Source organism: Perognathus longimembris, chromosome 8 (assembly GCF_023159225.1).
Source record: "Perognathus longimembris pacificus isolate PPM17 chromosome 8, ASM2315922v1, whole genome shotgun sequence".
In the NCBI taxonomy this organism is placed as follows: domain Eukaryota; kingdom Metazoa; phylum Chordata; class Mammalia; order Rodentia; family Heteromyidae; genus Perognathus; species Perognathus longimembris.
In genome coordinates, this window is record NC_063168.1 from 34,435,360 (window position 1) to 34,451,625 (window position 16,266).

At 41.0% G+C, this 16,266-nt stretch overlaps 1 protein-coding gene across 1 annotated transcript; it reads right to left on the reverse strand.

Annotated features, from left to right (window-relative positions):
• Positions 1-378: 378 nt before the first annotated feature.
• On the reverse strand, positions 379-16,246 carry Pex13 (peroxisomal biogenesis factor 13). The gene is made up of 4 exons (XM_048352868.1): positions 16,096-16,246; positions 3,183-3,877; positions 2,697-2,822; positions 379-1,147 (listed from the first exon to the last, which is right to left on the reverse strand). Exons 1-4 carry the CDS (start codon positions 16,185-16,187, stop codon positions 849-851), a joined length of 1,212 nt encoding a protein of 403 aa, XP_048208825.1. The 5' UTR covers positions 16,188-16,246; the 3' UTR covers positions 379-848.
• Positions 16,247-16,266: the final 20 nt, after the last annotated feature.

A 16,266-nucleotide genomic window follows, 5' to 3' on the forward strand; every position in this document is an offset into this window, starting at 1 on the left:
AAAAGAAATGTGTACTTAATGGGACATATTTTCAATGTTTAAAGAATTTGAATATGGAAATTTTTACAAGTAATTACACAAGGTAGCAGAGAAGAAATGAAAAAAACTAAAAACTCACTACCGCTACAATTGATTATATCATTAAGTGCAAACCGAAAAGGACTTGAATCTTGGTTGGAGGAAGAAATAAATCTTTCTTGTATTTTTACTAATTCAAGATGAAAGTCATAAGGAGAAGAGTTAACACTGTCATTCTAGAACTATCACTATAACGCTTTCACAGTGTCTGCTTCAAGACAATTTTTAAAGTATAAAAGATAATTTTTGTAGGTGAAACATATTATTACTACCTAAAGTAAACCCAACACTGGACATAAGACAGATCAGAAAATTTTTATTATTCAGTTTACTTAAGACTGTAAAAAAATTAGTTTTTTGGCCTATTCTGATATGTATATATTATAACGCAATTTGAGGATTTCAAGTCACTTAACCTACAACTCTGAAAAGCATTAATGATCCCTTCTGAAGTAAACCACATATTCTATAGTTCATCAAAATTACTGTTCTAATAAGCCAAGGGACTTAAATATAAGGAAAATGAGAGCAATCTCCATAATCTTAAAAGCTAGGTGAAATAAATGTCTTTGTGGTCCAATAAATTGTAAAATGTAACCAGGTCTCTAGACCAACATATTAGAGTATAACTTTAATAATTTCTAGCAGCAAAACACCTGGAATAGCCAATAACAAATGTTTTCATTGAATTGTAGACTAATTTCTTTATAAGAAGTGACTGTTAAAAGTACTCTAAAGTATTGTTCAACTGCACCCAAACATGAAAGATATCAAAGATCTTGTTTATCTCCACTTTTTCCTATGGAATCAGGTGCACCAGGAACCTTATTAGATTCAACAAAAACAGATTCAAAGGCAGCTTCCTGTTCATCCAACGAATCAGCAGCTGTGGCTCCTTTAATTACTGTCAGGTTGGTAAAAGACTGTTGCTGCTTGGAAATTTTACTCAATTCTACTGTTTTTCTACCTCTTCTTTTACCCAAAATTTTGACATAATTTGCAGGAATAAGTCCTGTTGTTTGACCATCAAGACTTGCCAGAAGCCAGCCACGCACTTTGGGTTGTTGTTCTGAAGGAAAAAAAGAAAGCCTTGTAATTATATTTCAAAGGTCTAACACAATATTGATAATATCTAAGTAAAATATGTTATACTTTCAAAAGTGAATGTTACGTAGGCTGAATAGTTCTAGGTCTGTTCCTTTTTCTTTTAAATTATTAACATATTAAAATAATTTAAACACTGAAATATTTTTTTTTCCTTTACCCTATGTAGAATGGTAACACTAGTTTCAAGAGATTCAAGTTTCTATTAACAAGTATTATCATGGAAAAGTTACCATGGAAAAGTTATCAAGAGTAGATAAAAGTTCAAGTTTGAGCACAAAATTGGTGGCGCATGCCTATAATCCTAGTTACTCAGGAAGCTGAGCTCTAAGGATTGCAGTACAAACTTGGCCTGGGTAGGAAAGTCCATGAGACTCTTATCCTCAGTTAACAGCCAATAAACCCAGAAGTGGAACTATGGCTCAACTTATTGCTCAGAACTAGTATGGAGCAAAGAGTCATACTCCAGCTCTACAATATCTTAGCTTAACTGGACAATTTATTCACCTTGAGTCTCAGTTTTCTCTGTGCAAAACAGGGGCATGATAACAGAACATGACATTCTTTCTGCAATAATCCAAAATTCACACAAACAAGAATTCACATCATTCTTATTAAGGAAAAGTCATTTTTCCAGGAATCATTGAAACCTATTAGTGACTTGTTCCAAATGGTTCCTGAGATGTGAATATATTACTTGCTGAGGTTCTTTAGTATTGACTATAACAGGGGCTGGGAATATGGCCTAGTGGTAAAGTGCTCATCTTGTATACATGAAGCCCTGGGTTCAATTCCTCATCACCACATATATAAAAAAATCCAGAAGTGGCTCTGTGGCTCAAGAGATAGAGTGCTAGCCTTGAGCAAAAAGAAGCCAGGGACAGTGCTCAGGCCTTGAGTCCAAGCCCCAGGACTGGCAACAAAAACAAAACAAAGAATATAACAGATAAATTTTAGTATCCATCTCAGAGTTAACTAAGAAGGAACAAGACCCTTGGTTATAGTTCCTAATACTACTTTTGTTAAGTATTAAAAATTCAGAGAGAGTTTGAAGGCCAGTGGCTCACACTTTTAATCCTAGTTATTAAGGAGGCTGAGTCTGAGGATAAGGTTCCAAGCCAGCCCAGGCAGGAAAGTCAATGAGCCTCTTTTTTTTTTTTTTTTTGCCAGTCCTGGGGCTTGGACTCAGGGGCTGAGTGCAGTCCCTGGCTTCTTTTGCTCAAGGCTAGCACTCTGCCACTTGAGCCACAGCGCCACTTCTGGCCCTTTCCTCTATATGTGGTGCTGAGGAATGGAACCCAAGCCTTCATGTATATCAGGCAAGCCACTAGGCCATATCCCAAGCCCTCAATAAGACTCTTATCTCCAATAAACTACCAAAAAAAGTTGGAAGTGGAGCTGTTGTTCAAATGGTAGAGGACTGGCCTTAAGCCAAAAGCTCAGGGACAGCACCCAGGCCCTGAGTTCAAATCCCAGGATAAGAGAAAAAAAATCAGATATTTTCAACTTGTTACCTTTGAGAGCTAAGTTTAACATATCACCAGCACGGAAAGAAATTTCTTCTTCAGATACAGCAGCAAAATCATATTCTGCTCTAGCAACTACATGGTCATCCTCGCCACTTGCCCAGTTGATGTTGCCTACAAGCCAAATAACAATTTAGATTAGTAAAGCTTGCAAAAGAGAAATTCAGATCTTTTATTGACAACTGATAAACTGCATATTGATAAATTGCATATAATTGCTATTGTTTTAGTGAAGAAGCTCTTAAAGCAGTAAAAACAAACAAATAATGCTAACTTAAGTAAATAAATATATATATTTTTTGAGACTGTATCACTATGTAGCTCAGGCTGGTCTTAAACTTGTGATCTGCCTCCTGTCTTAGTTCTCCCAAGTGCTGGGATTAAAGTCTCAATGCAGGCACCCTTGTCTGAAAAACATGTGTTCTTGAGGTTAAGATTGTGACATGGTTTCTGAACCTGTTTCCATATTCTTACCTGTTCCTTCATCACTGTGAGTAGACAGAAGCTTCCAGATGAGATAAGGACCACCAAGAATAACAGCAAAGAACAAGAATATTGGCCAAGATTTTGCTGAGTTAGCTGCTGGGTCATAAGCACCGAGGGAGGCCACAGTTCCTTCACTCTCTGCCCATAGGTCTTCATTCTCTGAGCCTCTTCTTAAACCCATCATCCACTGTATTCGTCTATAAAGGTATCTTATAGTCCTAACTAAAGCAAAAGCTGAAAAAACCTTTGTAAAGTGTACTTTTAATCGGGAAAAGTGATTTGCTACATCCAATACAGCCCTGAAACTGTTATAGACAGCAGAAAAGGTAGCATCCATCATCATACTGACAGAGGCAAATGCATGCACGATACTTTCGATGGACTGAAATGCACCTCGGCTGCTTTCTTCTGCTTGCTGAACAAATCTACTGGGTGGAAGTTCATCTACACGAAGGCGGTTAAAGCTCAGCCCATTATATCCATAATTATAAGGGCTATAGCTTCCATAAAATGAATTTCCATAGTTGCCATAGCCAGAAGAAAATGAACTGTAAGCAGGTCTGAAAGTGTTCACACTGCTGCTCCCTGTCTGCTGGGATGGCCTTGGAAGAATAGGAGGGGGCACTCTGGTTAGTGTTGGTTGTCCAGGTCTTGTCAATAAAGTAGGACCCAAGTCAGCAGATCTAAAATAAAAAACATTCAAAATAGTTATTGAAGAACACAATACATTCAATCAATCCAACGATTTAAATCCAGTGAGTTTTAGTTTTTGGTTACTGTATTTTTGTTGTTGTTGTTCTATAATTTCCTTTTCTCTTTTTTCTTTCAATGCTAGGGATTGAAGTTAGGGCCTAAAATATGCTAGGCAAGTACTCAACCAACTGAGCTACACTTCGAGCCACTCCTTTTTCCTTCTTCTTTGGAAGTAACGGAGTTTGAATCCACGGCCTTGATAGGTCCTCACTCTACCCTTAGAACTACACCCACAACCCTTTAGGCTTTATTTTTCAGGTAGGGTCTTGCATTTTTGCTTAAGGGCTAGCTTTAGATAGGACTCCTCCTTAAATTAGAGCCTCCAGGTGTCCAGGTGTCACCCTAGGGGCCAACATGTTTGGTTTTCATTTATGTTATATAACGTAAGCCAAGTGCCTCATGGCTATTTGATTTTGCTTGTATACAAGTTATAAAACATTATATTACTGACAGTCCACACCTATAATCCTAGCTTCTCAGGAGGCTAAGATCTGAAGATCAAGATTTGAACTCAAGTCTGGGCAAAAAACCCTGTGAGATTCCATCTACAAAATGACCAGCCAAATGCCAGGCTATGACGACCAGCCAAATGCCAGGTATGACTCAAGTGGTAGAGTGCCAGCTGAACTAATAAGCCATACAAGTTCAAGGCCTTGAGTTTATACTCTGGTATAAAAAGAGAAAGGCTCTGTATGATGTTCTCTTCCAAACATGTTTTGTTCTAGATACTGTTTCTCCTTTACGTAGTACTGTGTTTAACATAAAGTAGGTGCTGATACAAATACAACGTTAGACTTTCTCACCAGCAAATATTAAGTATATAGTATCATGGACTATGAATACAGGTTTCTTGTGTAGCTTTGTTCCATCAATTGCAATGACTGTTATTTAAAAAAATTATGGAGAATCTGTCTAAACACTCAAATAAAAATTAGAAAGCTCTTTGTTTTTTGCCTTTCTCTGGTTTTAATGCTACCTTATGACATACTTAAGTAGTATATCTAGTGTTCACTGTATATTCTTGCTTTCTTTTTTTTGCCAATTTTAAATATATTTATTTAAGACATTGCATTTTCCACTTACAATATGGTGCTTTATAAAGTGCAATGTTAATGTTTTTCCCCGTGTACATGTTCCATATTCAAGTATTGAGAAATGCCCAGTAATTCACTACAGCAGCTCAATGTTTAAAAACTGCTATAGAAGTTGCTAAATTTGGGTCTTTAAATCTTTTATTGTGTCAAACAGCGCTACATGTGTATTTGGGCTGCCTTAGTCAACCTCTTCAATGGTGGGCCCAGATATTCTTGCTTTCTGTTAGAACTAGTTAAGGACAACTAAGAAAGACTGACATAGGACAAATAATGTGTAATGCTGAGTGTTCAGTTTTCCTTACCTAACTTTTTATTTGGAAAGATTTCTAACAGAAAAAAAAACTTGGAAGAATACTTATGTATATTTACTATGTAGTCAATTAGTAGGATTTTGCCACATTTCCTTTTACTTTCATTCTTCTTGTCTTACACAAATTATTTAAGCACTTGAAATTTACTTTTAAACTTGATACATCATCCCTTACTATTTCTGAAGTATGCATTTCGTAAGAATAAGGACATTTTATACAAAATAATAATAATCATAATTTAAAATCACATCATTAAAGTTAACAATAATATCACAAAATCTATTACCCAACTGATATTCAAAACTAATCCACCTGGACTCCAGTGGCTCATCTGTAATCCCAGCTACTCAGAAGGCTGCCAGTCCAGGCAGGAAAGTCCATGAGACTCTTATCTCCAATTAAATATAATTCTTTTTTTTTGCCAGTCCTGGGGCTTGAACTCAGGGCCTGAGCACTGTCCATGAGCTTCTTTTGCTCAAGGCTAACCCTCTACTATTTGAGCCACAGCACCACTTTGGTGGTATGTGGTACCCAGGAATCGAACCCAGGGCTTTGTGCATGCTAGGCAAGCACTCTAACAATAGGCCAAACTCCTGGCCCTCTTATCTCCAATTAATCACAGAAAAAAACTGGAAGTATAGCTGTGGCACAAGTGGTAGAGCGCTAGCTTTGAGCAAAATGGAACTCAGGGGACAGTGCCCAGGTCCAGAGTTCAAGCCCAGGACCAGCAAACAACATCCACCTCCCCCGCCACTAATCCATACAGCAAATAGACTCACAAGGAAATGTTCAACATTCAAGCTATCTAACATATCTCTGGTATTCTATCTCACTCCAGTGAGATTGGCCAACATCAAGAATTTGAAAAACAACAAACAATGGCAAGGATATTGGGCAAAATGAACTCTATTACACTGGGAATGTAAACTAGTACAACCACTTTGGACAGCAGTTTGGAGGTTCATCAAAAAACTAAACATAGATCTTCCCTACAACCCAGCCATACCACTCCTGGGCCTCTACCTAGAACATCACAAACCAGGATACCAAAAAGACACTTGCATATCCATGTTCATTGCTGCACCACTCAAAATAGCCAAGTTATGGAACAGCTCAGATGCCCTACAATAGATTAGTGGATCAATAAAGTGTGGTATATATGAAGAGCCAGACTTTGAAGTCAGGCCCCACTTTACCACGAGAACCTGAGATAAGCAGGCCCTGTGAGCAAACCCAGGACAAGCTTATTAGGGCCCAGCCGGTCAAGAACTCTAACCGCTGGGAAGCTTAACTCTTAACTGCCCCCAGAGTGCCTCGAGCCCTGAGCCAATCAGATTTGTACCCATTTCCTACTCTTGCTTGCTTGAACTCCTGATGGCTGTAACTTTGTTTTTTGCCTTTATAAGCCCTGTGCAATCGCAGCTCGGGGCTTCCTCCTAACCTCCGCTGTGCCGGTGGGTACGACCAGGCCCGAGTTGCAGCCCGCCTGAATAAAGTCTTGCTTTTGCATTTCGGAATGTCTGAGTCTCGGTGGTCTTCTTGGTGGTCATTTCGCGACTTGGCATAACAACATACACACAATATAATTTTATTCATTCATTAGAAAGAGTAACATTATGTTATTTACAGGGAACTGGATGGACCTAGAACAAATCATGTTAAGTGAGGTAAGCTAAACTCAGAGACAAATAGCACGTTTTCTCTCATATCTGAAAGCTAGATTAAAATATAACTGGACATGATAACCTATATAGGACTCTAGGTATTTAAACATGAACAGTTAGACCCAAGGAGGATACTAGTAAGGGAGGAAGCCAAAGCATAGACATGTCTAGGTTTAATGGGAGACAATCATACTTATGGAACAGAAATAAAAATATACAAAGTGAGGAAGACTTAAACTATAGGCCTACTACATTCTGAGTTGGGATCAAGCAGTGAGTCAGGGCTTAGACTAATATGAAATAAAAATGAAAAGTACTCCATTTGAAGTGCCAGACGTTGAAGTCAGGCCCCACTTTAGCACGCGAACCCCACTTTACCACGCGAACCTGAGATAAGCAGGCCCTGTGAGCAAACCCAGGACAAGCTTATTAGGGCCCAGCCGGTCAAGAACTCTAACGACTGGGAATGCTTAACTCTAACTGCCCCCAGAATGCCTCGAGCCCTGAGCCAATCAGATTTGTACCCATAATCTTGCTTGCTTGAACACCTGATTGCTGTAACTTTGTCTTTTGCCTTTATAAGCTCTGTGTAATCGGAGCTGGAGGCTGCCTCCTAACCCCCGCTGTGTCGGTGGGTAGGACAAGGCCCAGGCCGTGGCCCCGCTTGAATAAAGTCTTGCCTTGCTATTGCATTTCGGAATGTCTGAGTCTTGGTGGTGGTCTCGCAACTTTGCACAACACATTCAACTAGGATATGCCACCTGACTCCTAAAAAGAGATTATAAAATTTGCCGACTTGCTAACTTTAAGATTTTTACAAAGTTACAAACCTAAAAAGAGGGTTGTTTCTGATATGCCTCAAACTCAGGAAATAAACCAAGTTAACATCTACAGATACAGTGACAATCTGAAATCTCCTTAGTTTTGTTTTTTTGCCAGTCCTGGGGCTTGGACTCAGGGCCTGAGCACTGTCCCTGGCTTCATTTTGCTCAAGGCTAGCACTCTACCACTTGAGCCACAGCGCCACTTCCGGCCTTTTCTGTTTATGTGACACCAAGGAATCGAACTCAGGGCTTTGTGCATGCTAGACAAGCAGTCTACCACTAAGCCACATCCCCAGCCTCCTTAGTTTGTTTGTTTGTTTTCCAAGTAAAAAGATGGATTTATTGGGGAAGTAAAAAGTATACTGACCAGCCAGGGTCGCAGCCCAGACTTGGGAGCTGGGACCACATACCCTGGGCCACATTCAGGGTCAAGTTATAAAGGCAAACACCACATGGTCAAGCCTGCCATATGCAGGTGGCCAATGAGGTTACAATACTTACAGAGCATGCCAGGTCACTCGCAGGTGGCCAATGGAGTTGCAATCTGCCTTAGAGAAACTGTTTGAACCAACTTATCATTTTAGTCAGACTTGGCGCACGGATTTGGTGGGGCTCACATGATGAAGGAGGATACGCCTACTCAAGGGAGAACACAGGTTTAAACTTGGGCATTCCACTCCTCAGGTGGTCAAGCAGTTTACACAATCTTATCACAGCGAAGGGGAACTTCCCTGGATAGGGCAGGGGAGATCTTAGTGAAGATGGAGTCAGCTTCTGCTCTCTTTAACTAATCTGAGATGGAGTCAATGTGACACCCCTCAATAGCCAATGATGGCACTGGCCAGATCTGACTTCCATATTACATTTCCCTCTTTTTTTCTTGTACATAAATATCAAATCACTGATTTCTCTTTTGGAGAGCTTAATCTTGCCTGGACTGTAAAGTGACCCCACCCACAGGTTGCTGGGGAGAGCAGCCTGGGATGCTGGGATGAGACAAGAGCCAGTCCCATAGGACTGCTTGCACCCAGAAAGAAACAGGTTATCTGTGAGGTCCACGCCAGGTGGGCTGCAGGTGTTCTCACTTGTTTAAATCGCCATCCAGTTACCTAGGTAATTGGCACACCTGGAGGCAGTTACCTCCCTCCTTTCTCTGAGGTCACACCCTAATCCATCTGTACACACTCTAATACACTTGGACACACCTCCCACCCCAGGCACTGCCTGGGAGTGTGACTCTCTAGCCCACCATGCATGCTTTCCTTTCCAATTTTCTTAATAAAGCTAGTCAACTCCAGTCAACTCAGAAGGAGGGGGGAAGTTTACCACAGGAAGAATGTCCCTTCAAAATCTTAAGTTTCAGCAGATGCAAAGCAGCCTTCCAGCAGGAATCAGCTGTGTGTGATGGAGTCCCATTTGTGTTTACCACGGTAGGGGTGCTCAGGATGATATGTAGATTCTTCCAGGTGACTGTCAAGCTGTCCCAAATAGGATGGGCAGGAGACGTGGCAGCAGCGGGCAGCAGTGTCTCCCAGTGGCTCCAATAGAATGTCACACCTTCTGCTGGTTGCCTGCAATTTTCTGCATAGACTGGCTAAAGAAACTTCTAGGCCTGACTTTAGTGAAATCTAATATTTTCCTGGTTGCCTTTTAAGTACACTGGCTTTTACAGGCTGGCGCCCCACTGAATTTCAAGACAGCTTTAGGCAATCAATGGCCCTTGGGTAATTTTGTCAGGGCAATAAGTTTAAATCAGGTATTTCCAATAAGGTTAGGATTTTTAGGCCAACATAGAAGGCTTGGCCTGGAACCATCTCTCACAAGTGCAGTCTCTACTCTTGTATACTTGTTACCTCTGTTTTCCATGCTTCTACCCTGCCTCATCTTTCTAAAAATGACTCTGGTCCCTTGATCCTAAAGGGGAGCTGATGGGCGAAGATCATCCATCTTCTATAACTTCTTCTGGCTGGCTCAGGGGCGTTGACCTTACCTAGCCAGTTAGTTTTGTTATATTTTATTATTATATGGAATTGGGTGCTAGGGGGAAAAAAGTAGATGAAACAGAAAACCTACTAGGCAGAGAAAGAAATGTAGAAAAAGGAAAGAAGCAAAAAACAGAGCTCTAAAAAGCCTACCCAAAATAATTCCGTTAAAAAACATCACTAAGGCTGGGATACAGAATTTGCCTCTAGCAGGAGTAAAACCCTGGATTCAATCCCTAGCATAGGGTGGGGGTGAGGGGCACAAACATGAAGTAAAAATATCAAGAAACAAGGCCAGCAAAAATCAAGAATAATTTTTTTCAAGGAAAAACTCATTTAATGTAAGTGCATCAAAGATTCCAGATATATTTAAAAATCATGAGATAAAGAGCATCTGTGAAAAATCAAATGAAATAAAACATGTAAACATTAAAAAATTCCATTAGAAATTTTAGACATGATGCCCACAACCACAGGAATAAATCTTTAACTATAAGACAAAAAATTAGTTGTTAGACTTTAAGGAACAGAGTAGAAATATGGAAATTTTGGGATTCCACTTTAAGTAATGGCAGTCTAGGTAATGAGACTAACCCTCCAATGGAAACATATAGATAGGCTAGTATCTGTTTAAAGCATTAGAGAACAAGGCACTGAGAACATTGTGGAGTTGGGATAAGGAGTAAAAAAAAAATTATATAGCCTGGCCTTTTTACATATTTCTCTAGGGATTAGGGACAATTCAGGAGGTGGTGGCTGACAGGATGAGAAAACCCTGCAGAGCTACCCTCCACCCCCATTCCCGGGGCTTGAACTCAGGGCCTGGGCACTGTCCCTGAGTTTCTTCTTGCTCAAGGCTAGCTTTAAGCTTTTTCTGTGGTATTGAGGAATCAAACTCAGAGCTTCATGCTTGCTAGGTACCATTAAGCCACATTCCCAGCCCCTGCAGAGCTTTTAAACAGAACCCCTAGGCTAAGGAAACAAGCTATAGAACTCAGAACCCTAGAGAGAATGCTCTTTTCAAAAACTTATTTTTGCCATCATATAGGCCCAATTATTTTTAATTTTTAGAAGATGAGAAATATATGATCTTACTCTCTTTATAAAACTTAGGAGTAATTAAAAAAAGAAAATGGAATAGAAAAGATTAGATTGATCCAATTTTGGTGTCATTAACTGAATATCTACTGGCTATTCTTCAGGGGATAAGACTATATAATGGGTTTGCTTATTTTTGGGAGAGGGTTTCTTGTTTTTATTTTGCTGGAACTCAAGTTTGAATTACAGACCCAAGACTCTCTCCCTTATTTTTTCACTCAATGCTGGTGCTCTATCACTTGAGGCGCTGCTCTACTTGCAGCTTTTTGCTGGTTAATTGGACATAAAAGTCTCATGGACTTTTCTGCCTAGGCTGGCTTGGAACTTTGATCCTCAGACCTCAACTTTCTGAATAGTTGGGAATATAAGGAGTGATCACAACTTTGTTTTTTTAATATAGCAAAGAATATGAAAAAGGAGAGACAATCTTTCCAATCCACTCAAAGGTAGAACTACATGACTTACTGTAAATAGTGACAAGAGGAATGATTTAGTTCAAGTTTCAGCAGACATTTTTCTAGCAGTTGAAGGAAATCAGAGACTTCCAAATCTGAGACTTCCAAATCTTTGCATATCCTGTAATCCACCAAATACAAATGGGCACAATTCAGGTCTAACTCCAGAGAGAAAGCAGTTCCTGGTTTGCTTCCTACATCTTCACTCTGGTGCCAATGAGGAGCCAGGTGCTTTCCTTCTTTCTGGCCAGCTGCTCAGCTTCCCCAGTATGTGGTCAATATTTTTCTCATGAGCTTCAGAGATTACAGCAATTTCAGGCACCTCCTATAAGTATGAAGCTGTCTGAGACTGGCTTATAGTAATAGAGGTCAAAGGTCAAGAGATGACATCAACTGATTGTTCAATTATTTTATACTTTTATTATTACTTTTTGTTGTTGTTGTTGTTGGTCATAGAGCTTTAACTCAGGGCCTAGGCTATGTCTCTGAATTCTTTCACTCAAGGCTAGCACCCTACCACTTTGAGCCACAGCACCACTTCTGGTTTCCTGTGATTAATTGGAGGTAAGAGTCTCACAGACTTTCCTGTCCAGGCTGGCTTCAAATGATCCTCAGATCTCAGCCTCCTGAGTAGCTAGGATTACAGGTGTGAGCCACCTGCACCTGGTGCCCAATTATGTAAAACTGTGAAACCTAGAGATGAAACCTTCCTCCAAAGATTCACTTTACTTTTTTTTTTTGGGGGGGGGGGGGAGTGTTATGGAGGTTTGAGGCACTCCTTGAACCACTTCCCCCAGGCGGAGATTTACTTTTGATCAGAATTAGGAATCTAGAATTACTTTAAAAGATTGTGTTGGTTTGAAAATGGATTTCTTACCAGGGCTAGTCTATTTCCTTTTTAATACTTTTACCTTTTCTTCAAGGTCCCAGTCTGAGGATGGGAGCTGGTTGCTCATGTATAGAATTCTCAACTATTCAGGAGACAGATCTATACATGGTATTTATAGTTAAAAAAATAATATTCTGCAAGGCCCTAGTGGCTCACATTTGTCAGGAGGCTGAGCTCTGAGAATCATGGTTTGAAGCCAGCCTGGGCAGGAAAGTTTGTGGGACTTGTATCTCCAATTAATCACAGAAAAAGCTAGAAGTGGAGCTTTGGCTCAAGAGCGCCCAGACCTTGAGTTCAAGTTCCAGGACTGGGAAAAATAAATAAATAAAAGTATGTACATGTGTATGTATGTATGTAATATATATTCTGGCACATCAGTTAGGTAAACTGGGATTTTTTTTTTTTGGGCCAGTCCTGGGGCTTGGAATCAGGGCCTGAGCATTGTCCTGGCTTCTTTTATTCCTCAAGGCTAGCACTCTACCACTTGAGCCACAGCGCCACTTCTGGCCTTTTCTGTATATGTGGTGCTGAGGAATCGAACCCAGGGCTTCATGTATATGAGGCAAGCACTCTTGTCACTAGGCCATATTCCTAGCCCCTAAACTGGGAAATTTTAAAGAATAAAAAGAGTCCATTTACAACAGAAACAATTCATGATTGTATATATACACACACATGCACACACATAAAACCTAGAAATAAAAAGGGGTTTCAAGGAAATACTTATAAAACAATTCAGGCCAAAAATTACTTATCAATTATAGCCTATACTAAATCCATGGATGAAGAAACTTATCTGATCTATAAATTCAGTGGTGTTCCACCTCTGGAGCCACAGCACCACTTCCAGCTTTTTCTGTTTATGTGGTGCTGAGGAATCCAAGGAACTTTTACACAAAGTTGAATATAGGAGTGGAGGTATGGCTCAAGAAGTGGAAGTGCCGGTCTTCAAGTACAAAGCCCTGAAGGCATGAAGCCCTGAGGGTATGAAGCCCTGAGTTCAAACCCCAGTGTTGAAACAATTCAAAGGCTAAATGTAACAAAAGCAATTCTAAAGAACAGCAAAATATGGAGACATTTAGCATGTAATACACATCAAACTTATCAGCTGGGTGTGACAGCATTACTCAGTAGCTGGTAGACCCAGCTACCTAGAAGGCTGAAGCAGGACCATGGAATCCACTGGGCCCAGAAGTTTGGGGCAACATGGGAAGACCCAATCTTTTGAGCAGATAGATCAAAAGAACAACTCACAAAGCCCCCCCGAACAAGATCACAGATTAGTTAAAGAGGATATGAGGCAAACTAGGATAAAATATACCTCTCAACAATCCTGGCATAATTAGTTATCCACACTGAAAAATAAAAAGATTCTCTACGTTGACTTTTGTACATCAAACATAGTTCTAGGCACAGTAAATACCTAAATATAAAACCCAGAAATTTTAGAGAAAAATATTGAGAAAATTTTTCCTGTTGTGTGTGTTTTTTGGCAGTACTGGAGTTTGAACTCTGGGCTTGGCACTTAGCTAAACAGTTGCTTTACTACTTTGGTCACACCTCCAGCCCTAGAAATATTTTGTTATTTGAGACAATAATATTTTTTGGTTATAATAAAATTAAGTACTCTACAAATTAGCAAGACAAGATAAAGTCAATAAGAAAAGTGGGCAACACAAAACTTAAAATAGCAGATACGTAAAATAAGGATAGATATAATAAAAATAATACAAAATTGTTTAGTATGTTTTAGTAGCTTTAAGTATAAATACAACAAACCTAAGTACTGGAGTAGAAATACAATTTTTGGTATACAAATCATCTGACAAGAGCAGAAGTTACCACTGGAAAGAAGAATGAGAGGATTTAACTGTTTCTCTTTCATTTTTTAATTTAAAATAACTTATTTGTGCTGATACTGAGGTTTGAACATGGAGTTGCCAGCTCGTTTACTTTTTTCACTCAAGGCTGGTGGCTCTACCACATGAAGTACACTTCCATTCTGACTTTTTGCTGGTTAACTGGAGATAAGAGTCTACTGGATTTGTCTACCTGAGTTGGCTTTGAACAGAGATCCTTAGAGCTTAGCCTCCTTAGATCACATCAGGACCATAGGTGTGAGGCACCAGCATCCAGTTAACATTTATTTATTTATTCACTCATTCATTTATGCATTCAGGCAGTCATGGGGCTTGAACTCAGGGCCTGGGAGCTGTCCTTGAGGGTTTTTTTTTGCTCCAGATTAGGGTTTCACTTGGGGTTTTCCGTTGGTGAATAGGAGATAAGAGCCTCAAGGACTTTCCTGCCGGGCTGGCTTTGGATGGCAATCCTCAGATCTCAACCTTCTGAGTAGCGAGGATTACAGGTATGAGCCACCACTGCCTAGTTTTTTTTTTTTAAATTTACATCTAAAAAGATGAAAATTTGGCAAATATGACTACTTCTTAAGGTTGAGATGTTTGTGAATACTCAAGTATTATCTTTCAACCAGTCCGTTGTTGTTTTTTTGCCAGTCCTATGGCTTGCACTCAGGGCCTGAGCACTCTCCCTGGCTTCTTTTTGCTCAAGGCTAGCACTCTGCCACTTGAGCCACAGCGCCACTTCTGGCCGTTTTCTATATATGTGGTTCTGAGGAATCGAACCCAGGGCTTCATCTATATGAGGCAAGCACTCTTGCCACTAGACCATATTCCCACCCCCAACCCCCGTTCGTGTTTTTAAAAACCATTCAAATGAAAAGAAGTGAGGAAATGGTTAGTTTGCCTATGAACAGATGCAAAAATTATAACTTCCAGCAAACTGTCTAAATGAAAACAAAAGTAAGAATCACTCACTTAAAAGGCTAGCAGAAAGTGTTGCTCTGGCTTAACAAGGTTTTTAATAAAGTCCACTGCTTGTTAAGTGTCTGTCATTAAATTATGTCCAGGCAGTTTAGCGCTTAAATAAAAGATTGCGAGACTGCAGAACACGAAAGAAACATATTCCAGTACATTGAGGATTTTTGTACGTTCAGAAAATTAACCTTAGTACGTATATCCGAACCACACTTCCCAAATTAAATGCTCATCTATCTAAAAGAAAACACACCGATTCGTGAAGTTCTTCTAATTCGGTATGTTTTAATCTTTCTGAAATTGCAGGCCCATTCGCTATTGATTAAAAATAAAAACGATAGGCCTTCGAAAAATCCACATGGTTTTGCACCCAGAGGCCACGCACGGGCCACCCGCGGGTTGAGAAGTGCGTTCGCGTGTTTCTGCACATCTCTGTTGGAAAGCTTAGCTCAGTGGAGTCGAGAAAGGCCGCCCAGGCCGGAGGCTTCCGTGCCAGTTGCGTAAAAATGACCTTTTGGCCTTCCACCAAGTTCTCAAGAGGTTGTAAACAGCTTTTGCAAAATGACTCTAGATCCGTACCGACGTCGGGCTGGACAAACGCCTCCCTCAACTGCTAGAGACCAAAGTTCTAAGCCTTTGCAGGGGGCCCTGCGGCGGCGCCGGGTCCCGAACTCGCGCCAGACGCCCGTCCCTGCCCCCTTCTCCCCTTCCCCCCTTTCCCACCCACCCCCTTCCGCTTTTTCTTCAAGCCCGGCTCCCAGGGAGGCACCCGGCAACTCCTAGGAAACAGTCACTGCTACACTGGAAACGCACTTCAGACTCGAAACAACCTGGGCCCGCGCCCGGGCTCCCCAGGGGCCCCCGCCGGCAACCCGCCCAAGATTGGGGGAAGGTACCACCCCCCCCCCCCCCCAGCCCATTAACGGCTTCAACCGCCTCCGGCCAAGCCGCTGCCTTCGGCCCACCAAACTTAAAGCGCTAAAGATTTCACACTCACTGGAAGGTGGGGCCAGGGCCCGGGCCCGGCCCAGCCCCCGGAATTCGGCGGGTCTCCCAGGGTTTGGGGGGAGGCTGAGGCTGCGACGCCATCTCTCCGCCTCGGGTCGGCTCCCGCTCCCTGCCCCGGCAGTCCCAGGCCCTGGAACACCAACCCCTCACGTGCCAGGCA

Bases quoted from the DNA above. Each gene is read 5' to 3' on its own strand.
- Pex13 (XM_048352868.1), bottom strand. From the start codon at position 16,187: ATGGCGTCGCAGCCTCAGCCTCCCCCCAAACCCTGGGAGACCCGCCGA. The intron at 3,878-16,095 runs GTGAGTGTGAAA...TTTTTATTTTAG, and splicing joins GGCCCTGGCCCCACCTTCCA to ATCTGCTGACTTGGGTCCTA. The intron at 1,148-2,696 runs GTAACAAGTTGA...TTTTTCCTTCAG, and splicing joins GTTAAACTTAGCTCTCAAAG to AACAACAACCCAAAGTGCGT.